This window comes from Anneissia japonica, unplaced genomic scaffold (genome assembly GCF_011630105.1).
Source record: "Anneissia japonica isolate Jap-2015-1 unplaced genomic scaffold, ASM1163010v1 scaffold287834_len5846547_cov211, whole genome shotgun sequence".
NCBI classification, from domain to species: Eukaryota; Metazoa; Echinodermata; class Crinoidea; order Comatulida; family Comatulidae; genus Anneissia; species Anneissia japonica.
This window is the reverse complement of record NW_022704992.1, coordinates 1,008,518-1,033,602: the sequence shown is the minus strand read 5'-3', so window position 1 is coordinate 1,033,602 and position 25,085 is coordinate 1,008,518. Positions and strand designations below refer to the sequence as shown.

General features: G+C 33.5%; 2 protein-coding genes across 3 annotated transcripts in view; both read left to right on the top strand.

The window, feature by feature from the left end:
• The first annotated feature begins 11,714 nt into the window (after positions 1-11,714).
• LOC117105037 (YEATS domain-containing protein 2-like) lies at positions 11,715-22,656 on the top strand. Its single transcript, XM_033246034.1, has 15 exons — positions 11,715-11,871; positions 12,177-12,335; positions 12,586-12,686; positions 12,895-12,987; positions 13,571-13,783; positions 14,099-14,193; positions 14,529-14,690; positions 15,156-15,267; positions 15,419-15,463; positions 16,481-19,007; positions 19,119-19,343; positions 19,885-20,013; positions 20,236-20,474; positions 20,688-20,762; positions 21,234-22,656. Exons 2-15 carry the CDS (start codon positions 12,224-12,226, stop codon positions 21,444-21,446), a joined length of 4,341 nt encoding a protein of 1,446 aa, XP_033101925.1. The 5' UTR covers positions 11,715-11,871; positions 12,177-12,223; the 3' UTR covers positions 21,447-22,656.
• A 1,268-nt stretch (positions 22,657-23,924) lies between these two features.
• Positions 23,925-25,085, top strand: part of LOC117105038 (beta-parvin-like) — an 18,212-nt gene continuing 17,051 nt past the window's right edge. The window contains exon 1 of one of the 2 annotated variants that reach the window (XM_033246037.1): positions 23,925-24,071. Coding sequence is in view for 1 of the 2 variants with exons in the window: in XM_033246036.1 (XP_033101927.1) it covers positions 24,436-24,448 (13 nt within the window). In the remaining variant the exon portion in view is untranslated. Of the gene's footprint in view, positions 24,072-24,168; positions 24,449-25,085 lie in introns of those variants that run through there. The other variant, XM_033246036.1, reaches the window with a different exon arrangement.

The following is a 25,085-nucleotide window of genomic DNA, read 5'->3' as shown; positions in this document are numbered from 1 at the left end:
TCAAAGGTTGATATAAAACCTAGAAGCAACATGAAGAACTGTTTTATTTTTATCGAATATTATAAATTCAATAACTTCAAAACAATGAGAACATACACTTAACCATTGTTCCTCACTGTAAAGAAAGGTTTTTGGCCTCAAATTGACGTGAAAACGCAACTTCTTAGCGTGAGCAATTTACTCAAAGTTCAGAATTATACGGAGGTGGGGGGAAGGGACTAGCCTGCTTCCATCTGTTATATGTGAATAACTCTTTAAAAACAATTAAAATATGAAATAGAATTTTTTTGTGAAATTCCCTAATACATAATAGAATAGGTCTATTTTTGCACTGATTCTAAAACATTTTTATACTAGGTACCGTAGGCTATAACAAAGGCCCTATTCAAAGATTACACAAACTGTATGTTATTTTATTCATTTTTGGAAGCTAAACTAGATAGGCCTTTACGGCTACATGGTCACCAATCCAAATATTGATTATTTTAAAGATTGGTCGCTTAAGAGTATAAAATATTCAATACAACATTTTACACAGTCTAACAATAATGAGATAAATATTAGACGAACTAAAACTTATGAGAAGAGATTATGAATAAACCTTGAGCTGGTAGCTTCATGGTAAGATGTTTGCATTTAGTCGTAAAATCTATGAATGTAGAATGTTCAAAGATATGTGTCTGCGGGTGCACGTTTGTGCTTATATTAGTGGCTTACTTTCTCTTTGTCCAATCTACTCAGGATCTGTCTCTTATACACATCTAGATGTGTATAAGAGACAGATATTACTTATCGTTTGTAAATGAGTGGTTCAAATATTTAGTTTTGGGAGGTGTAACTGAAACCTTTTATGCAGTTGTGTTTTTCGGTTGATAATCGTTTTGGTACTCTTCCAACAGGACGCAAAGTTGAATCAGGGAGGTATAAACATAATTCCACGAACTTCGGTGGATGCGATAAAGATTCTAGAGAGAAGCATAACCCGGATGTATTTAAAGTCTTCTAGAATTTCATAAATCAATTACTTTTATCCTTGAATCGTACCCATGGTGACATGGTACTTCTTCTTACCACATAGCTCATTTATTTTTAGTAACTTAACGGGACCGTTTTTCGAATCCTTTACTTGTTGATAATATGATAATAATGAGAACTTGCTTGTCTCTTGTTATGATCAATTTTGTCACTGGATTATATAATCCTTGTTAATTTAGAAATTCGGTTCTGGATTGTGGTAGGATTGATATCACATTTATGATTTATGACTAACTTTAATGCTATGGTATAAAATCGTTTTTTATTTGCTTTATGTATAATACATATATACATATTTATATATATATATATTTATATATATATATATATATATCCTATATATAGCCTATATATATACCGGTACCGTATATATATTATATAGGCCTATATATATATTTATTATTATAATATATATACTTATATATATATATATAGTTATTATTATTATTATTGTTATTATTATTATCATTATTATTATTACACTGATGGCCATGGATGTTTAAGTTAAGGGCTAATAAACATGACCTCAATTAACCTTTCCGGAGTGTCAAAGTTAATAACAGACCAATCAGAACAGGCCCAGATATACGCGTTTTTCACACACACACACACACTCACCCCCCCCCCCACACACACACGTATTGTCAGAAAAACGTTTACATACTTTACGTTTACACTATCATTCGTGAGCAACAAAGGGGCGGGGCTTAGCGAATCGGTCCACTGAATCATTTGCTAACATCTCTTTGCACATGCTCTTCTGCATGTTCGTAAATCAAATGTATAAAAGGATTAAATGCTACAAGGTTCTAAAGAAACATATTCTGAATCATTTGAGAAATACTTTATAATGGAGTTTATTCACAAGACTTATTGCTACCGGTAATAAAAACCACGTTGTGAAGGAAGGAAAATCAAAAATGCAAGCAGGACGAATACTCTTTGAATGAGAAAGAAAATAGAGAAGACAAATACCGGAAAAGATCAAAATCATCTCATCCATTTTAGAAGACAGTGTCAGGTTCTATGATCTCCAGGAAAGCAAGGGAAATTCCCGGTTTCCTACAATGAGATTTTCTGAGTTGCTTCCGCCTATTAAATAACTCATTGAAAGAAAGGAAATGTCAGTGAAATACACTTGACAATTCTAAATGACCAACTTTAGGCCTAGGAAAATTATTGCTACATTTTTTATGTAAATCACAACATGAGTTTTGTTCTTCCTGTTGCTTATTTTTATTATTTTTTTATTTTTTTATTTTATTTTATTTATTTATTTATTTTTTTTTTGTATTTTGTTTAGGCTCATGCATTTTCTTATTAATCACGCTCCATCATGATTTTCTTAACCTATATTGTTCTAGTAAAATATTGGCAAAAGTCTGTGGCTTATTAAAATCGGTAATTTCCAAAGTAGAAATGAATAGCATTGATGATAAAATTATACTTACAGTGTGAAACTCTATACGGTGATGATTAAGTGAGAAACTTTCATGAACGTTGGGGGCGCAAGTTCAGTTATAGAAGTTTCCGTACAAAACCATGGCGGAATACTATTAGGGTAAACACAATCATCTTGGACGGCGTACTAAAACTAAAAGAATAGTAATTTGTTTAGTAAACAGTTCTTAAGTTATATCTGCGTTATAGTAAGCCATCATGGAAGTATACCACCATGGTGTAGCATATCGTAACGTCCAAACGAGCGTAAATCAGTAAGGCGCAGCCATGATGGCTTGTTCAGGATGATTACATTTTAAGCATGCATGAAATCTCCATTTCGGCTTTTCAGAAGTGTGTCGTGTATACGTAGTCTGCCACTTTATTAGTCGTAAAATCTATGAATGTAGAATGTTCAAAGATATGTGTCTGCGGGTGCACGTTTGTGCTTATATTAGTGGCTTACTTTCTCTTTGTCCAATCTACTCAGGATGGTCTATATTGGTGATTATTCTTTAGTTTCAGATTATGACATTAACACGTTGCTTCTAACAAACTAGTGTCGGATTTCTAAGACAAGCGGAACTGGAAAATCCAATCCACTATATATAACCGGCACATCTTCATTTGACGCTCAATAGAGAGCACGGTAAAACAAATGCATGCCAAAGGTAGACTGAGTTTATATTGTTTTAAATAATTACTGCTAGCATGACATAATTACAAAAAGACGTAATTTGACATGTTATATTATAACAAGAAAACTTAATTTTTACAACAGTTTACAGACAACTTATATATACATCATCAATGAAAAAAGATTGACTCAAAGTTGTCACATCTGTCATCAAATCGCTCGTACTCTAAGTGACAATTCATCCATTTGTTCAAATTTCATTGAATTACAATCACATCGAGATTAAACCTAACACTCGATGCCGGTTTGATCTGGTCCGAACTCATTTTAATTATTAAGTGACGGTCTCGCGATCTAGTTATCCATTTATAATTATTGAAAATGTAAACATCCTGAGATCTTCATCGTTATTGGCTCTATGCAGCGTAGTCTAACGCAGAGATAGATGCGTGCAAAGAGAGTTATTGTTATTATTATTATTATTATTTTATTATTATTATTATTATTATTATTATTATTACTATTATTATTATTATTATTATTATTATTATTATTATTATTATTATTATTATTATTATTATTATTAATTATTAATATTGTATAGCGGATACCGCTCAGTATGCGCTTTCCAGAAACTTAGGGAAAAGCAGTAGAGCAATTAAAAGGAAATTGCTAGAAAAATGTCAAAATAAAAAGACGGAAAAAAAAGCAAAAAAAAGAAAATAAAAAGAGAAAAGGAGAGTTGGTGGTAGATGCGAATGTTGAAATTTTGTCATAGAGCCACTTTAAGATATTATACTTTTTTATGTGACTAAAGACACTGACGTTGTAGCTGGTTGTAGCGACATAGGCCTACAGGCACGTTTACGGCCGAGTTGCTGTGCCAAGGCGAGTGTACATCACTGATGTTAAAAAAAACAAAAAACAAAACACAGCTTAAGATATTATTTATGAATTTGCGGAACCATCTTTTAGGAGATATCAACCGGTTGTGAAGTTTGATGTATGACAACTGACGTTGAAATGTGAACCATGATTCCATTCCATTTTATTGGGCTATAGTTTGAAGTTCATTCAGGTACGTCACATGATTTCGAAAGTTTCTCTTATTCTTTAATATTTATCTTTGTAATTTGTTCTTGTTTTATATTATATAGGCCTACGTGTAACTTTTGTTGAGGTGATTGCCAAATAAACTAAATTGAATTGAATTTATGTTATTACAGGAGAGACTGAAATTCTTCCTATAAATTTAATTTAAGTAAAAAGTTCATAAACAAAGAATATCTAAACCAATTTTATGAAATCTGAATCAACAGGCAAACATTTTGCAAGGCAATTTGCCGTCTACACAGAACACCTCTATCATTGATGATTTTCAGGTGAATTTACGAATGAAAAAAAAATAACAAAATAATAATTAAAAAAAACACTTTTATACTTTTAATGACAAGAGTCTTCAGAAATAAATTGTGTGTATAGGCGTAACGAAAGAAGAAGAAGAAAAAGAAGAAGAATAAGAATAAAAGGAGGAGGAGGAGGAGTAAGGAGAGGGGAAGGAGGAGGAGTGAGGGGGGAGGAGCAGAAGAAAGAAAAGAGTAAGTTTGAGTAACCTATCGAATATTTTTATGATTACTGTCTCTTATACACATCTAGATGTGTATAAGAGACAGCAACCACACCTCGTGACAATTACATAAACATTCCGGGCGTTACAATTTCAGTTGTCAGTGCCATTAAGATGAATGTCTGGTAATTAGCATCACAACTAATGGTAATGGTGAAGTTGGTGATTAACAAGATAGAAGATTTTAAATGTAGTGAGGTCATAACACGCGCATCGTTGATGTGAAAACAGGACTGGAGAGTATGACAGGTGGTGGGGAATATGGCAGGGTGTGGGGAATATGTCAGGGTGTGGGGAATATGTCAGAGGATTCTGAAATGGATGAGGAAGACGATGGTGATCAGTGGTGATGATTTTGACGACAATAATGGCAAGATACTAAAAATGATTATTGGGCGTGAAACAAATGGCGATATAATGATTACGCCATTCTTAAGTTGGTCTTAGTGGTGGTGATTTTTATGGTAATTATTATGAAAGTGATATTAACAAAGAGTTATTGCATTGCTGAGAAGAAGGGGTTGGTAAATGAGGGACGATACAGGAAACTTAACGAAATGGATTATTATCAATCACCTGATCTACGTCGCAAAACATCAATACCGCTAAATTATTAAATGTGAAGAGAAAGGAGATAGATGTTTGCTGATCTATCCACCAGTGAAACTTGCTAAAGATTCATGAAAAAATAACGCGGCAAGCTGATGTTCATAAATGTCGACGTATAACACCTTTGATACCGCATACTATTCTTAAATCATTTACCTACTATACGGTCTATGGTTAATTTATAGACCTATATTCACCTACCTGGTATTACTATGATGTATGCCGACTTAAAACGAGGAGAAAGGAATAGCGTGATAGTTGCTATAGTTGCGTGACGTGCGTGGGTGTAAATTGTGTAACTATAGTGGTTTAGGAGAGGAATTATTTTTGTGGTAACATGTAATAGGTGTCGAAGGAAGTATTAAGATGTATAGTGCCGTTATCAGCGTCCTTTTGTGTTGTATCTTCAATTACTTTTCTATAATTAATGTTGTAATTGTTCTTTTTATTGTTGGTGTTATTATTTTTATCATTATTTTATTATCATCACCATCATCATTATTATTAGACATAGACGTATATATGTATGTATCTTAGACTTAAAACCGTTTTGATGTTTTAATTTTTTAATGATAAAGTTTTTAATGGTTTAGGCCTAAAAAAGGACCATTAACTATTTTTTTGTGTAAAACAACATGAAATATGTGCTGTTATTTGTGAAATGTACACATGCGTATTTACGGCTCTGCCTGAAATTAAACTAAGGAATTACAAGTTTGGTTTTAAAGGAAATATAAAGATGTGAATTGAAAAAAACAAATCTGAGAATTTTTGAGAAAAAATTAATTATTTGTTAAAAATTAAGGAAATGAAAAAAAAAGACCGAAAACTGACATTCATTACAAATTCATTATTTTGAAAGTAATTACTTTTTTCTTTATGTTTATACATTGGTATATATGTGAATATAGGCCTATATGTTTTTAAATAATGTTGTGAATAAATGTGGCTTTGCCAGAAAACAGAAACAAAATCATTAATATTATCATCATAATTGTTATTAATATCATTATTATTAGATGGTACAGTCATCGGTTCCAGTAGCTATACAATTACATAGGCATAGGCCTATTTTATCCTTACCAAAATCGACATCAAAACCTTCCATGAATATTTGCAGAGAACGTTCACGCTAATTATTATTATTATTATTATTATTATTATTATTATTATTATTATTATTATTATTATTATTATTATTATTATTATTAGTGATTATTATTATTATTATTATTATTATTATTATTATTATTATTATTATTATTATTATTATTATTAGTGAACTTATTTTTAACTCCAGAAAATACATTTAGGCATAATACAGTTCATTAGGCCATGATACCAATCCACTTCGAGATAGTTTCACGCGTACAGTCCATATGAACGCGAAGTGAGTAGTAACATATCACAAGCAACAGGAAGGCATCGTTGTTTGCCGTGTGAACGCAATTTCTGTAGCATGCGAGGGGTATACTTTTTAGCAGCATCATCGTGTAAACGACTTCGATCACAAAAAGCGATTTTCCAGTCGACAGAATAGAGGCATATCGAGTTGTCACAGCTTTGTGCAAACACAACGCAGTTTCATTAATATCTCTTCACAATATTGAATGCCATATGGAAATATGACATTGGCAATCATAGCAACGTTAAAAAAATGATGAGTCATCGCCTGTTAATTGAATTCGCGCGCAACTCGACTTGCGGCTCAATTGTTAACTGTGCAAGAGCTTACACCGGGGCTTAGGTCGCTTTATTGGCGTTTGCATTTGCTGCTGTAAACAAATCGAACGATGTGTAGGTCACTTTGTTAATGATGGGTCAGGCGTGCATGTGTGTTTTTTTCTTTCGAAACGAGTCTTATCTGTAGTAGGCCACTTTGAGGAGCTATTGCGCATTGGTAAATGGAAGTGGCGATTATTTCCGATACTTATGGTACTTATCTGAACCTTTTGTCCGACGGTAATAAAAAAATAATGATTTATGTGCATAGATTATCAAGTGAGAAACGAACTAAGATGCAATCCCATCGCAACATCCAATGGGATAAATTCGAAACTTTTCATTCGAAATAAATAACCATATTATTATTATTCTTATTATTATTATTATTATTATTATTATTGTTGTTGTTGTTGTTGTTGTTGTTATTATTATCATTATTATTAATATTATCATTATTATTATTATTATTATTATTATTATTATTATTATTATTATTATTATTAAGCAATCACCGTGACAACATACGGATATCATGGTAAGTTTTATGATCATTAGTGTTTTCGTTCCTAATATTATAACTATCATGATGATCATAGTTATCGTTATGTTTGGAAAAGTGAGTATTGTACTACAACAGGCCTTACAATCTAGTTGGTGGTTTTTCGATTAGAGCAGCCCTTTAAGATTTACGATTTTATTGTGTTTGAACAGTGCGAACTTTTGAAGAATCGGGAAAAACGAGTATGGATCAACTGTTGTTACAATAATGCATCTTCAAATCTCAGATAATCCAAGTGGTGTGATGTTGCTTTGTTTTACTCTGAATAAATTAACAAGCTACATTTAATCGCATGTATACTACTCGTATGATTGAAATCTCCTCCTGAAAATTTGACTTTTATTTATTAAAAGGAAAAAAATATTTGTATATGGAAGTGGTGATTATTTGGTAATGAACTATTATTTTAAAAATTTTGTTTAACAAATTATTTATGTTCCATTAGGAGCGGGCTATGCAATTTCGGGCAACGTGATTGAAACACCTTTGTCGAAATAAATGCCAATATTATTGTATAGCACACGATATTATTAGATCATCATTATGCCTATAATTATCAATGTAATTTATTATCATTGTCACTATCATAGTAATAATCGTTATTGTTATAATTTTGCTTACCATGGTTATCATCACCATCCTCATTATCATCATCATCATTGTTGTTGTTGTTGTCACCATCATACAGGTGACTGTATTTGGTTTACATCAGGATTTTTTGAAGGACTAAAATTAATCTTCAAACATTAAATGGTTTTATGCTATAATTGGTGAGTGTACGTATTGTTGATGAATTGAATAAATTATTTAGTAATATCTCAATCAAAATACATAGGCCTACATAGGTATCTAATGCATCCCTTTTCGACACCATTTCCTGTTGTTATCTTCAATATTTCGTTTTGATTCTATGCGGTATTTTGATTTCTGTATTTGTCATTTCTATACGTCAATTCGGGATCATGTTGTAACCATAATATAGCACCTCTGTAGCTTAACTGAATATAAAACAACTCGTAAATGTAAATTCCCCCACGCAAGGAACACCTCTCTTTCATTGAATTCAGTCATTACTCTGTAAACCATCTTTCGAGCCCTAGATGATGATGGTAATTACATGTAGTCTGGGTTTATTGCCTTCAACATAACTAGCGGCCATTTCAACTCACTTTCGCTAAAGAATCTTTATCTCTCATATGCTTAAGGACTTCACTCGATGACTCATTCTCCAACATAATATTATTCAAATGATGCATGTAAATAACTGTTAACGTCACAGTTCCTAACCTGTGTATGACATTAGTTTTGAGAGTGAATGATTTTGAGGGCGCACTAAAAGGAATGTCGTTGTTTTTTGACTACAAAAGGTTTACAGTTATCATTCAAATTGTTCTTAGTTATCTAATCATTCTTTTTAAAAATACGAGAAAACTGCATTAAACATCGATAATATAATGAGGCCGCTTCATTATATTACTTACTTTATTGGTGTTTTTGTTGTTATATCGGTACTTATATTAATTATTCTTCTTTAGCTGATACAAGCAAATATAGAAAGTTATAAGAAAGTATAATACATACTCCAAGTATTGAAATACACACCATCGTGTTGGGATTCGATATTTCGACATTAATTATGTCATCATCAGGTCCTGATGATGACATAATTAATGTCGAAATATTGAATCCCAACACGATGGCGTGTATTTCAATACTTGGAGTATGTATTATACTTTCTTATCTGAGATTAATCAGTGGACCTTTCGGTTTTTATAGAAAGTTATTGTAATGATGTTTTTTCAGCTACAGAATGTATTACAAATTATATATATAAATTATTAATTCCATTACAGACAAAAAGTATAAATAGATAAGTAGTTGCATTTCTAAAATCCTCAACTATTCGATAATATCCCATAATAATAACATACAAATTTCCTTGTTATGCGTCTTCTGTATGACTAAATCTTTATTAATTTTTTCTGTGACTTGAAGAGGGCGGAATTCGTTTGAGGTCTTTAGACACTGAATACTTTAGATAACTAAACTTGTAGATCTTCGAATGCCTAGCGTGCCATACCGGCCACAAGAGCTTTCCGATGTCCTTTTTTTCTGGTGAAAGTGCAATATGACGAATGATATTACAATGGTGATTATAAATTCGAAAAGAACAATAAGTCAGTCGATAAAATCGAGAGTGACCATGACAGATTTGATGATGATCATGTCGATAAATGACGACCGCAAAGATGACAAACGATCGCCCTTTTCGAAAACGATTTACGCTGCGATGACGAATTAAAAAAGACGCCCGTATAGGAGAAATTATTTAAAACCCAAGGTTAAATTCATGAATATTAATACAAACTTTAGAAGTATTAAATGTAAAACTGCAACTGGAAAGATGTGTTACTTACGAGAAGGGACATTTTATTGTATTATTATTATTATTATTATTATTATTATTATTATTATTATTATTATTATTATTATTATTATTATTATTATTATTATTATTATTAAACCCAAGGTTAAATTCATGAATATTAATACAAACTTTAGATGTATTAAATGTAAAACTGTAACTGGAAAGATGTGTTACTTACGAGAAGGGACATTTTATTGTATTATTATTATTATTATTATTATTATTATCATCATCATCATCATCATATTGCTGTTATTATTATTTTATTCTCATCACCATATCAATATCAACATTATTAATCATCATCCCCTCCTCCTCTTCACCATCATCACCCTCATATCATCATTACCATAATTATAATATCATCGTCGTTAACATTTTTTTATTGACATGAGGCTTATTATTATTATTATTATTATTATTATTATTATTATTATTATTATTATTATTATTATTATTATTATTATTATTATTATTATTATTATTATTATTATTACAGCATAGAAGGTATAGGTAAATAATTCTCCATTCTGTTAACGGAGGACCAAAGTTCAAATTAACGTTTAACGCGTCGCTTTTCTTCCTGATCAAATTAATCGTACTATTGCTAATTAGCCTTACTATCGGAAGTTGAATAACATGGTGACTCATTTGTTTACTCTGGTCTTTATTATTGGTTTATGCAAATTAATTAAAAGTAGTTTTGAAAATCCAGACGTTGTTGACAGTTTGTAATGCAATACATAATTATATAATAGTATATAAATCTTGTTAGGCCTATACCTACAACTGATTTTTGATGATAATGTTGATGATGATAACAATGTTGTTGCTGCTGCTGGTGGATGATGATGATTTTTGCGAAAACATAGGGCCTATGTTATAATTAAAAGACAGTATTTTTTAGTTCCAAATATGCAAAGATGACCGTAGGGCGTCTGCTGTAAGCAGAACACACGCTGTACCTCTCATTCTCTGTACGGGATCAGTTTTAATTATCACACATGATATCATGATATCAGAAGTGCTGTCCTTTATTGGATGCAATTTGCAAAATCAAGCTTGAGTCGTTGAAAATGGGCCTCACGAGGAATGAATCATCAACTATCACCTGATCACCATAGTAACCATTGTATTGATCATCTTTATCTCGCGTTTGATAGCATCTTGACGAAAGAGCACACAATGCGCATGATCATAAACAAAATTCGCGCACGTAAAGCAAAAAATAGGACATAGGTTTCTGAAGCAATGCACACAATCGGGTAAATTGAATAGGGCCTAAATGAACATACATAAAGGGCCATGATTCTGTTATGTTATAAAACGTAGGCTTCTAGAAAATTGATTTCAATGACGAAAATAAGTATTGTAGTAGTTATAAGATTATTACACTTAATAGTAAGGAATCGGTATTACAATAGAGTAGAAAGGAGTGATTCCAATGCAGTGCCTACAACAAAAATAAATAAATTAAAAACCATTAACCATTAACCATGCTACAACAAAAGGCTAATTCTGTGGGAGTTAAACTTTTACCGACTACTAGAGGGCGCACTAACTAAATATATAACGCTCAAGTACCTTTATTAAGAGTATAATTGCGTCCTAATGATTGGCCAAACGGCGTCCCATATATATGCACTAGCTGAGTGAGACTCGAGGTGAATTTTTACCGAACTCATAATAAATTATAAAATCATGGCCGGAAGTATACAAATAGATTAGGCTATATACCTATACTGTATAATAAAATACTAGATTAATTTTTGTTTTGTCTGGTAGCCTCATACTCTGAATTAGATACGAAGGTGAGTTGCAAACATGCGTTTTCGTAAGTTAGGCTAGGCTAGTTAGGCCTAGCCTAGGGTCTACTTACTAATCCTGGAGCAGGCTTGCAGCAGGGATAAGTGTCTCACCCACGATCTCAAACGTGAGAACAGTTTTAAATGCCAGCCTGTTGTATTAATAATTAGGCCGATGGTTGTTTAAGGAAGTGAAATGCAAGACATAAGAATTAAGATGTGTAGCCAATAATTGATAGATGCGTACAAGAACTAGATAGTTTTTGTTTATAATGAATATGATTATGATAAAATTGTTGTGTTGTTTGTAGCCTGTGTAGATTCTAAGATTTGTTGTTGATTTGAAGAATTTACAACAATGAGACCAGGGGTTACAACAAAGAGGAAGCTTGAAACTGACCAAGACCCAGATTATGAAGATGCCCCTACCATTTCCCCAAGCAAGAAACCCAGAACAAAGGAGGAAGATGGTAAATATTATCTTGAACTTTAGTTTTACCATACCATATATAATAAGCCATCTCTTTTGTTTGGATAGAGTAGCTGCACAGCAAAATGTAGCTTACTTGCATTATTTCTCTTATTAGGCATATTTGTTTACTCTTTTATAATGTTTATATATTATTTAGTACTGTCTCTTATACACATCTAGATGTGTATAAGAGACATACATATATATGTATGTATGTATTTCTTCTGAATTTTTTGTTTTTTCCTTAGCTGCACGGGAAATGACTGTTAAGAAGATAGAAGCAATAATTAAAAAGAAGTTTGCAATTGAAGGAAAGCAGAGGGAAAAAGAGATTGAACTAATAGATGAAGTAAGTAAACCTGGTGAGAAGGTTTGTAGAATAAACCCCCAATACAGGTATGTCCCTTACTACATGCAAGCCTTATGAACCTATAAAGTCTCATTAAATTTTCTTAGTTTTTTATATAAAATTATAAATTTCCCATGAATAAGCCTACCCCTAATTGTTGACCAATTTTGGTGAAAAAAGAAAATTTCATTATTTGATGCATTTTCAGAGAATCCACCAAGTTCGAGTGATGCTAGATAAACTACGAGCTTGTGTTGTGGCGAGTTACTATGGCAACATTAAAAGTAATTCACACTCTGAGGTTAGTTCATTTTTACATACTTTTAAGGTTTAATGGGTTTTATTTCTTTTATTAGTTTTACTTTCATTAGTAATTTTAAAGGTTTAAATAAATTTTAATGTTTGTTTTAGTTTTTAACCAACTTTTATGTAATTTTTTTAATTTAAGGGACCCCAACGGAAATAAACTGATTCGGTTTTTTTGGGTTATCCTGAGCTGTAAATGTTTTACTAAATTACAGTATTTTATTGTTCATTGTTTTGTTATTTGTAATGTGTTGAATTATGCTCAAATAAATTTGAATTGAATTGAAAAGTTGAATATAGTGTGCATACATTAAACACAATTTTTAAATGAATATCAGTATTTATGAATATTTTTTTTGTATAAAATACAAGTTGAGTGGTAAGTATTGGTAACTAATTAATGCTCTCCATAAACTGAGACTTGTTATGAGGGTTAAAGTTGTTTTTAGTTGTAAATTCACAGAACTTAAACACAGTACCCAGGTAGGTATCATAACCGCCAGTCTATGGCTCCATAAATCTTGTGCTTCATGTGTATTTTGAAGTCCTACTACAAAGGTTTGACTATTTAATCACAGAAAACTAAGCCATCAAAAGTTGATGTGAATCATCCAGCCATTAGGAGAGTCATGAAACAACAAAAAGCTGCACTGTCATCACAGCAGATTGACAACGATAAAAAGACAGCCAATGAGAAAGAACGATGCACACCCGATTCGGAAATATTGAGCCAAGTCGAAGACAAAAACAATGAGATGACCGTTGATGAGCCAACACAAGACTCGGAAAAGGTATACATGTTTAAAATACTTAAAATAGTAATTATACAAATGTTATTTATTGTTGCAGTCACATAAGGTGTTATTCAGAATCATCCATGCTATACCTGTTGAAATGCAAACATCCTGTGCCTCCGAAGTGTAATTGGCTATGACAAAAACAAAATATGTAGCCTAAGTCCTAATATATACCATGACAAACATGCTGACCAGTTAAAGTTATGACCAGACACATTGATGAATTCCCAACATCTGTTGTATACACACATTTCATAATTCTTATATTTATATTTTCTGCAATCTAATATTTTTTCTGTCTATTAACAGTTGGAGGACCCAGGAAACACAAGCCGGGTACCCCCTCAACGTGAAGGCTTTCGTTACGATGTTAGAAAGAGAATCATTGTTGGTAACGTGTCAAAGTAAGTACTTTTACATATATTTATTTGTATATAAATATGTTATTATCATGATGATTTGTGTAAATAAGTGTATTTCAACATTTTTCTGTTGAATGAAATACACAACTTGTTAAACATATACATTTAAATATATATTTAAGTACAATAACTATTGGATAGGTGGAAATAACTATAAATATTTTTTCTTGTGTAAATTGATGTTGGAATTCTTTTATAATGTGAGCTTCTTAAAATTATTTCTGCAATTCAACTTCAGCTGCCATTGAATGATATTGATATATTTGAAATAAAAATAGTGTTTATAATTTTACTGATTAAGTTTTTTTGACCGATAGGTATATATCTGCTGACCAGAGAGAGGAGAGTGACCCGTCCACTCATAAGTGGATGGTGTATGTTAGGGGACCGTCCAATGAGCCCAGCATTGATCATTTTGTCAAAAAAGTTTGGTTTTTCTTGCACCCAAGTTACAGACCGAATGATCTTGTAGAAGTCAAGTAAGGAAGAGGATAATTGGAATATTTGTTATTAATTGGTTAAGATTGATTGATTGTTTTATTGATTGATTGTTGATTAAAAAGTTATTGATTGAAAGATTGATTGAAATATTTCTTAGGTTATGTTTCAAATATGGTAATAATCATTTGAATATAATAAAATATTAATGTTTGAAATTATAAAACACCTTATAGAAGAGAATAATCAGAGAATCTATAACAGGTAAAAGAGAAATGGAAAAGCATGATAAAATAACTTTTTTGAGAAAGGGAATTCTTTAATATTAACAAGAATGGTCAGAAAAAAGATATGAGCAAGCAGAAAAGGTGTGAGCAAAAGTGGCAAAATTCTTTTGGATTCTGAAGTGGTTATCATTCTGGTATGTCATTTGATCCTAAATGAACCAAATAAAAAATACAAAAAATCACAAGATAAAATGTTTTACCCCTTTTTTACTCTTCTAGGGAGCCACCCTTTCATCTTACTCGTCGGGGGTGGGGCGAATTTCCCATTCGTATTCAGCTTCACTTTGTAGATCCTCGCAATAAGAAGGTTGACATTATTCACCAAATCAAGGTAAGATAATGCTTTACAGTTCTGCTCATGAATATGTATTTGTCTCATGAATATGTATATAATTGTCTCATGGATAAGTAAATAATTGCTGCTATTGCCAACCGTCATTTTTAATGCATGCAACTTGCAATTTTGTTTTATAATTTTTCAGCTTGATCGTACATACACTGGTTTACAAACTCTTGGAGCCGAGACGGTGAGTACTGGTATTGAAAATTATATAATGCTTTTTCTAATTAATGAACTGTTTTTTGTAAATTTTAACAATAGGCCTTTTTCCACGCTGCGGTAGACATCTTCGATCGATGACAAACAGTGCTGGGCAGTGAAGCATAACCAATAAAAATAACATAATGTTTCGACCATATTTTCAGAGGTCATGTTACTTAAAAAATCATAAATCCTTAACGGAGGGTCGTGTCAACATAAATTTTTCATTAAAATGTTCGCAAAGGATATATCTACGTCCTGTATGAATAAAAAAAATTTGAAAATTTGTTTAGTCTGTCAAAACTTAACTGGAAAATGGAAGAACGATTTTGTGTATTGTTAACACATACATTGCCATTATTTCACTGTTCGACCGAATATCATTTAGCGTGCCGGCTATATTTTCGGAGGTCATGTTACTTAAAGAGTCGGAGGGTCGTATTGACATAATGTTTTCTTTAAAATGTTCGCAAAGAATATATCTACTGTATGAGTAACACAAAAATTAAAGTTTGTTTAGTCTGTCAAAACTTATTGAAATAATAGCAGCATACACTGTTCAAAATCGGTTTTCTATTTTCCCATTCAAGTTTTGACAGACTAAACAAATTTTCAATTTTTTTTTATTCATACAGTACATAGATATATCCTTTGCGAACATTTTAAAGAAAAAAATATGTTGACACGACCCACCGTTAAGGATATATGATTTTTTGAGTAACATGACCTCCGAAAATATGGCCGAAATGCTATGTTATTTCTGTTGGTTACGCTTCACTGCTCAGCATTGTTTGTCATTGATCGAAAATGTCTACCGCAGCATGAAAAAGGCCTATTATAAAACATGTTAGTGGCAACATTAGTACATGCATTTTACTAGAGCTTTTGATAAATTTATTCAATTCATACCTTGGTTTTATCACATAAAAAATGGTATGTGCATTGCAAAGAGAAATCTTGATCATAGCAATATTATACAAAATGATGCTGTTTGTTTTATTAGATTGTTGATGTTGAACTCGATAGATATCTAACTGATAATAATGGATTTAATGACTTTCCAAGACCTGCTTCTCCAGCAATAACAAATGTCAACTACAGAGAAGGAAGCAAACCTCAGATTTCAAGTTTAAGTATCTCTGGGTCCAGTACTTCCAGTCCAAGTACTGCCACAACCCCAATGCGTCAGAGGTCTGTCAGTCATCCTATTAGTCCTAAAGTTTCAAAAGCAAGAAAAGAAGCGCTTGATAAAATGGTTGACACTCTTAATACTGAAATTTATTTAGAATCGTCAATGAAGTCAATTGGTAGTTTTATAATGTCTGATCCAGCACCGACGACTCCTAAACAAGAGAAGGAATTTCTTAGTAACAGTGGAACATTTGCTGCTGTCATTCCTGAAAGGAAAAAAGACATTTTAATTGTCCCGATGGAAACAGATTCTTCAAACTCAACCATGGGAGTATCCTCTGAAGATTCCAAATATTTGAGCTCTTCCCACTCTACCTCAACTACAAGGACGATGCCACCTCTTGGACCTATCACCAGCGGATTAAGAATGTCACAATCATCAGGGATACGACTGGAAAAGGTTGCAGAAAAGTGTGAAACTCATAATTTAGGGACAAAGGTTTCTGAGGAATTACAAGATGCTCCTGATGGAGCTGTGAATGTAGCAGATATGGCATCTGAGACTTCCCCTGGGAAGATGGCAATCAGAATTCGACATGGAAAGGTTGTGCCAAGTAGTGAAGAGGAAAGTAAAGAGGAAATGGATGCAAAGATTTCACCGCCTCCTACTGATTCTTCTCCAACCACATCCACTGCAAAGACAATAGTTACAGCTGCTAGTGTGCAAGTGGGTAAACAGATTGCAATATCTTCAACGCCATCTGGTACATCATCTCAACTTCCATCTACCTCCACCGCAGCACAGATCCTATCTGAGATTGCAACCTCAGAGCCAAAATTAGTTACTACAGAAAAACCTACTATAGTGACAGCAGTCAAGAAAGTTCAGGGAACATCTCAAAGCAAGAAAAGTGGTTCTCAAGTTGCTATTCCACAGCCACCACCTGGAACCCAGTATTACATCACTGCGACATCTTCAGATCCTAATCTCCAAGGCAAGGTGATACTTATACCACAGCAGGTGTTTTCCCAAGCATCTACACAACAGAAAACTACTGTCGGTAAAGTAACAAGTCGCTCCCCAGCTAACAAGACCCCTCAAACTGCCCTTGCAAAGCCTGGAGCAACTGGGAAAAAGGCAACTGGTGCAGCTACTAAAGGACCCTTCCTCTCTCCTAGTAATGTGTTAATACTGCCACAAGGATCTATTGTTCCTCCTTTGCCATCTGGAAGCATTGTCCAAATTCAACAGGTCCCAACACAAGCAAATAAAGCAACTCTTGTTCGTGGAAAAAGTCCATCTATTCCCACAAAAGGGGTGAGTCCTTCTAAACAACAAGCACCTAAACTTCAAACGGTGCATCGTAGTATGACTCCTACCACTGGACTCATACAAGTCCAAAGAACTCCTAAAACAGGTGCTATACATGGCCAGGCTGTTACAAAGCAAGCAAGCCAAGGAGTAAGCTTACTCCCAGATCAAAAAGGGCAACTTGTTCGAACTCAGTCTGGCGGTGTAGTTCTGATGCAGAGAAGCTCTGGTTCACGTCAACAGGGAACCAGTGGAATGACACAGGTAAAAATAGCTCACCATATCCCAATCCTAACCCAGAAAGTTTCTTCAGCGGTGCTTCCATCAGCTACATCAACAAAGACAATGGTTACTGTTGGACAGTCAGTGCTACCCTCAACTGGACAGAGCATCGTCATTGCAACACCTAAATCTTTAAGCACTTTGAGCCAAGCTGATACTCAGGTTACAAAGGTCATATCAACTAAAGGTGTTTCCCTCATAACAGGTCAAATTGGAGTTGTGAAAGAGAGCGGAGTAATCAGATCATCTCTTCCAACAGCAAAGAAAATTCAAGAAACAGGAAACGTAGTGAAAGTTCAAGGCTTGACTATACTTGGTGGAAAATCTTGCCTATCTTCAATAAGTGGCTTATCTACTGGCAAAGAAATTCTGAAACCTGGAAACTCAGTTGAGAGCATTGTTAAAAATCCACCAGCCTTAGCAACAGGTTCAGAACTTATTGCTGCGATTCCTCCAAGCACTGGTACAGCCCCCTCCAAGAAAGATTCTCTGCCCTTCACCTCCATTGGAGTGAGCTCAAACATGAACACAAGTGGAATAAAACAAGATTTCCTTAAGAAGTTCATTATTACACCTGTTAAACAAGAAACAAAACCCTCAGCACAGCAAGTTGTGCACCATGTTATGGGTCATCAGAGTCAAGGCCAAAGCACAACAGTCCTAAGTGAGCCTAAGTTTGGTGTTCGCACAGAAAAGTCTGTAGAAGTACCTCCTAAGAAGGGTATTGACCTCAAGGAAGTTTCATCTATGGAGAATCTTGTAAAGGCTGTTGTTAAAAGAATACCAATGATAAACAAAATCAGTGGTGAGTAATTTGTTTATTTTTTTTTTTTTTTTATTCTATTACATTAATGTTCTTAATATTATCATCATCTTATGTATAATACTGCTACTTTATTCTTCTCAATTTGCTTAGACCCAACAATCTTTCCATTTTGTGCAACATCTGTTGAACAGTTTCATTCCTGGCACATCATCAAAAGGAAGGCGTGTGAATGGCAGAGGGCGGTTGCAATCAAAGAGAATGTCAAGAAGCTGATTTCTGATTCAAAAGAGTGTACCTTCAATCTGACAGATGTTTGGACAACAAAAAGGATTATGGTGTGGTGTCGAAATCATGGTTACATGCCATATGTTAAAGGCAAGAATTTCTATCAGAATGTTCTTTTCATAACTTTGAACATGTATTTACCACTTATCTTCTTTCTCTTCATGTTTTTAAAGATTCCATTCTTTAATTCCTCATTCTTTCATTCCTTATTCTTTATTCCTCATCTCATGTAATCTCAGTGTTTTGCAATTTCTATCTCTTGTTTGTGCCAGTCCGAATACCTTCCTAGTAATTTTATCTTCATAGCCAGTTGAAAACACATATTTGTCTGTAAGTAGTTAACTGAGAGAAGTTGTCTCGGTTTTTATGAATGGACCTTAAAGAGTATCTGACAACAGATGTGTAACATAAACAGACAACACATTGCTAGCAGATGCCAACGTTTGTCCATGTTAATAATGTTTTCGTTATCATCATCATCATCGTACCACCACAGCAATTATTGTTGCCATCATCACCAACATTGTCTTTGCTGTTAAGCACTGCTTTTTTGTAAGGCTAGTATATAATATAGTTTAATATATAGTTACCATGATGTTTATTTTGTAATAATGATTCTTTTTCCCTTCAGATAAGACATCTGCAATAGAATGGTGTGATATTTGTGGAGAGGTGAAGAAAGTTATTAGCGATGAAGGCAAAGATGAGACAGAGGAGCATAGCACACAGAAGTGCAAAGAAAGGTGGCTGTCAGAACTTGGTAAGCATAAAAACTAAGGATATATTATTTATGGTAGTTACAAGAGTTGTTACATATTTAATAAATTTTGATGTATTTTGATATATTTGAAAAAGGGACTTTTTCAAGACACTGCGCTTTGAGCATCCAATTTTGGTTATTATTACCATTGTGGTATTACTATATTTGTTTTTGATCTAATATTTTAATTCTTAAAGTACCTATCTATTTTTTCTCCTGAAGGGTATTTGAAATCAACTTCATATTCGTCACCAGATGAGTTACGAAGCAAGATAGAAAGTAAACAAGAGGAATCCAAGAATGGGTTCCAGGACAGTGATGATCTGGAAATTGATGTCATCTCTGTAAAGAGCCCATCGCATGTCATAATAAAAAGTGAGCCCTCCGTAGAACCTCTGAAACCAAAGGTTTATATGCCACCTAGTGAGGGCGCCATATTGATAGAAGAAATGTGTCAACAGGTATGTGTGTATTTTCAATATGTTTCTTGCTTTACTGTGATGTGATACGTATCATTTTTAATGTTTATACAGTACTAATTATTCTAATTTTAACGTGCAAACAAAAATATATAAATGTAGATATTTGTGTACTAAATGTATGCATATAGTACATTGTGGAATTTTGTAAAGTAAGTATAGATACAGTAATGGGTTTTCTTATCTACTTTGCAGATTGGGATCAAACTGAAACAAGTTGAGGCTTCTGAAGACGTGTTCATTCCTGCTACACAAGAAATGATCTTTAATGTAAGAAGGATTCTATATGTAAATATTTTGTCTTGGATGTTTATTCCTTCTAGTTCTGGGTCTAAGTGTTTGTAGCATCTCATATTCTCATGCCTCTCATTGGCTCACAACATCCAAATGAATTTGATTTACTCTTTGGCTGTTTGAAAAAGTATATGAATATTAGTTTACACTTCTGGATCTTAATTGAGATCAAGCCATCATTTACTACAGCATGGGCAGCCCCCTCCCCACCCCCTTTGGAAATTTTTAAAAGAAAAAAAGAAAAGAAATAATTGATCAGCCAAAACGCCTCTAAATGTTTTTTTGGGTGTCTAGAAAACAATTATTTCACGGACCCCTTTGGGAAGTGTTATCTCTTTTGGGGCCCCTTTCGGACATCTCTCAGCCCCTGTACATCATTGTTTTACAATGTTTTTTACAGCAATGTAATAAATAATTAACAAGATTATTTGTTGTTTCTTTTTTCAGGCTGCTAAGCAGTTCATGAGTGACTTGGTGAGGGACTCTCTTGCTGAAGCTTATAAGTGTCGCAGTGACTGCAGACCACCTCAAGAAATCCTGCCTAACGATGTCTACAGGGCGGTGACATCATCACCAAGCTTTGAATTGTTGACCAATAAGCACCTGGGAGTACAGACAAGAAGTGGGAATCTAGTCAAGGAAGAGGAGGAGGATGAATAATGGAAATAAACTGATTAAGGATATTAAATACAGGGTTCCCAAGCTGGGAGAAGCTTGCCTTCTAATCCCAGGGTCCTAGGTTCAATTTCTGTGACAGCCGGACTTTTGTCACGACTAAATACAGCTCCACTCCCTAAGCCTCATAAAGAGACTTCCATGAAAAAAGCATCACATTACAGAATTTAATTTATTTAAGAGGGCCCCTGAATATCAGCCTACCTTCTAGGATATGCTGGAAGAGTAACAATCTATAAACAAAAAAAGAAAAGAAAATCAGTGAGGCCTGATTTAGTAAGCTTTTTTAACACATCTTATTGTATTTTGCTGCATCTGATGATACTCATGGCCAGCTAGCTTCAGGGAGACAGTCATACAGTAGTGAAAGCTTGCAAATATTCTGAATTTGGAGGTGGGTTAGATTCTGAGAGGTTTTGGCTTGCTTGTTTATGCGAAGGAGACAGAATAATAGGCGATTCCAATTTGTATACACAATGTTTAATAAGGGTGAAACATTTGGCAAGTGATCATTTTCATTTCATTTCTTTAGGCACGAGCGCCAAGGACATTATCATTATCCTACGTGGCATATCCATTAAACAACAGGGGGAATGAATGGACCAGTACTCCGGGGTAACCTCCTACTCTTCTCGAAGGATTTACTGGGTTCTTTAAAGTGCACACGAGTGTGTACACTAATGCGTAAACTGGGCCTATGGTTTAAAGTCCTTATCCGAGAAGACTTGTTCCACCACCGGAACCATAGGCGAGTGAGCCGTTCGAACCAGCGCCGATATTATAGTTGAAGGTTATGGTGCCTTGACTTAGCCGCTTAGCCAATCATGTGTCCTGTACCAGGATTGAACCAAAACCCTAGAAGGTGGGCACCTTAACCATGTCACATGCTCGATTCCACTTTCTAGAGGGAAAAAATGATGAACCTTAAAATCCAAGTTGAAATTAGTGAAGGCTTTTTAAAATAGATTTGAATATTTACATGAGATATGTCTGAAATCTTGGTTGTGAAATAAGAAAATAATGAACGTTATTTCTGGTTTGAACAACTGGGATCGCTAATGTGATATTTTGCTGTCTTTCAACAACAGTAATTAAAGAGTGCAACAACCTATTTATTCTTTGTATTTCAACAGTTTTTGCCAAAAAGTAAATCCAATTTCAATAAAAATAATCACTACAGGTAGATCAAATAATAGCAGTGATTAGGTTCATGTGTTTTTGGTCTACAGTTCTCAACTAACTACTTTATTGTCGTATTTTTCCACATATCTTTCCAGGCTTCCATACATGCAAGTTTTTTGGTTAATCAAATTTCACCCCATGGTTTGGCCTGCTTTATGATCTTAATGGTGTTTTAACTTATCTGTGAGAGAGTTTTTTTTTAAATACAACACATTATAAGAAAGTATAATGCATACTCCAATCTTAATGGTGTTTTAACTTACCTGATTGAGACAGTTTTTTTTTTAAATACAACACATTATAATAAAGTATAATGCATACTCCAAGTATTGAAATACGCGCCATCAATTCAATATTTTGGCATTAATTATGTCATCATCAGAAATGATGTAACACATTACACTTTATAAAACAACACAAAATAAAACCTGATTGAATTTGGAAAATCCTTCTTTGTTGCATTGTTAGATATCTGTGTTTATTTTTACAGTAAAAGACTGCAAGAAACCAAATAACTGTGACAGCTCCACATGAAAACATAAAATAATAAAACTCTTTAAATTTTTTAAAAATGGCTTCATTAACCATTAACTTGACAATTGTCTCATGGCGCCCTCTGTCGTAGTGAGTGACGAGCCTCACTGAAATCATTAGAATTTTTTCATACTCTCATCAAAAACTAAGTGCAATCAGCAGCACAATGAACACTTTTTTCCGATTAATACTCGCACTAAGTTGTTATGATTTGGTATATAATTGACTGTAGGCCTAAAATTGCAAATAAGTTGTTTATGTCGATGGGACATTCGACCTCCATTTCAAAAGGCCTACACAACTGTTCCATTCTAAACACTGTATTGTATACACAAACTAAAGTAAGTCGTACAATTATTAATTGTAAATATTGTATTTTCAGGGGAAAATGAATGATCGCACTTAGATATCGTCTGGTTTGTCTGTAAAAATCCCGAAAAATCAATCAAAAATCGAATTGCTCAATTAAAATTTACAGAGGAATGTTTTAATTGAAAATACTGACACTACAGAAACGTATACATTAGTTAATACGCGAGGAAAACTCTTAATTTTCATAATAACTAACTTAAAATGAAATATACAAGGTAATATATTGATCTTTAGTTTTAACTAGCATTATCTGCGCAGATCCTATTGCATCATGTCAATAATTGCTACGTCGTTGTGATGTCCGTTGTAATTTACATACCAGGTGACACAGGCCAAGGCGCAATAACGTCGAACGATCACAAAGGTGTTTAAGGAGGTCGCAGCTTTACCCAACAGAACCAGAACAGGTCCGTTATTCCGAATCAACTAATTGTTTAGATTTCAAGACAATCTTAAGAACGAATCCAGACAGTCCAAATTTATCACACAAATAATAATTATGTGAAACATTAGCTTCAAAGGGGTAGATACAAATAAATTGTTACTGGTAGCCTGCTAAATCATTGATCTTCCAGTTCATGACTATTTCCTTCCTGTTCGTGCAAACAACTTCCTTATTTCAATCTGTTAGATGAAACTGGGAAGGCAGACGAGGTGTCGCGCTCAACCACCGTGCTATACTCTTGATCAATTAGGCCTACTCTTGTTAATTACGTTGGGTCGTAAAGAATCCATGAGCTAGTGAAAGCCGCTGATGAAGAAAAGCTGCATATATTAGGCAGATTATCTGAGTTTGTAGATGTGATCGTAAGATTTTAAAGGAAGACGCAAATACTGGGCGCGGTACTGCACGCACATTTCGTATTCTTATGATAATATATCCATTATGACTGCTGAAGGTTAGTGACTGTCGTTTTATTTGAATGTGCTCTCTAAATCAGGTAAAATATCGGCATGGTCTCTGTGGGTGTGTTAATATTACTACAGTATTTTATGACGATCGACAGTGACGTTTTAATGGTACATTAGACCCAAGCACGTTCCCTCCTTGGTACGCATATTCATTTGTATTGTATCCATCAGTGCTGAGTGATGGTTGGAGTCATAAGACCGATTGTATATTATAATATCGTTGGTTTCATACAGAAAGTGTGCGTAGTAAGCTAAATTTTCCTACTTATTTACAGCACATTTTACGAGCCTTTGTTTTATTTATCAAGAGAATGGCTGTTCGAGATATTTGTAACCCTTTGCTGGTATCTTAGCAACGAACATAATTGTGCACCTGTGTCATATTTGGTTAGCAATCTTGTTTGAAGTAAAGCAAATTTTATCCAAAGATTAATAATTTTTCCGCAGATAGACAATAGCTGTATGCAAGTAGGCTATAGGCTTAATTTCTTCTATGTATAAAATGTAACGTAAAATACGCTTTTATTTCAGCAAAGAATTAATAAAATGCTGTATGAATTACCATATATATATATATATAATATATATATAATATATATATATATTATATATAATATATATATA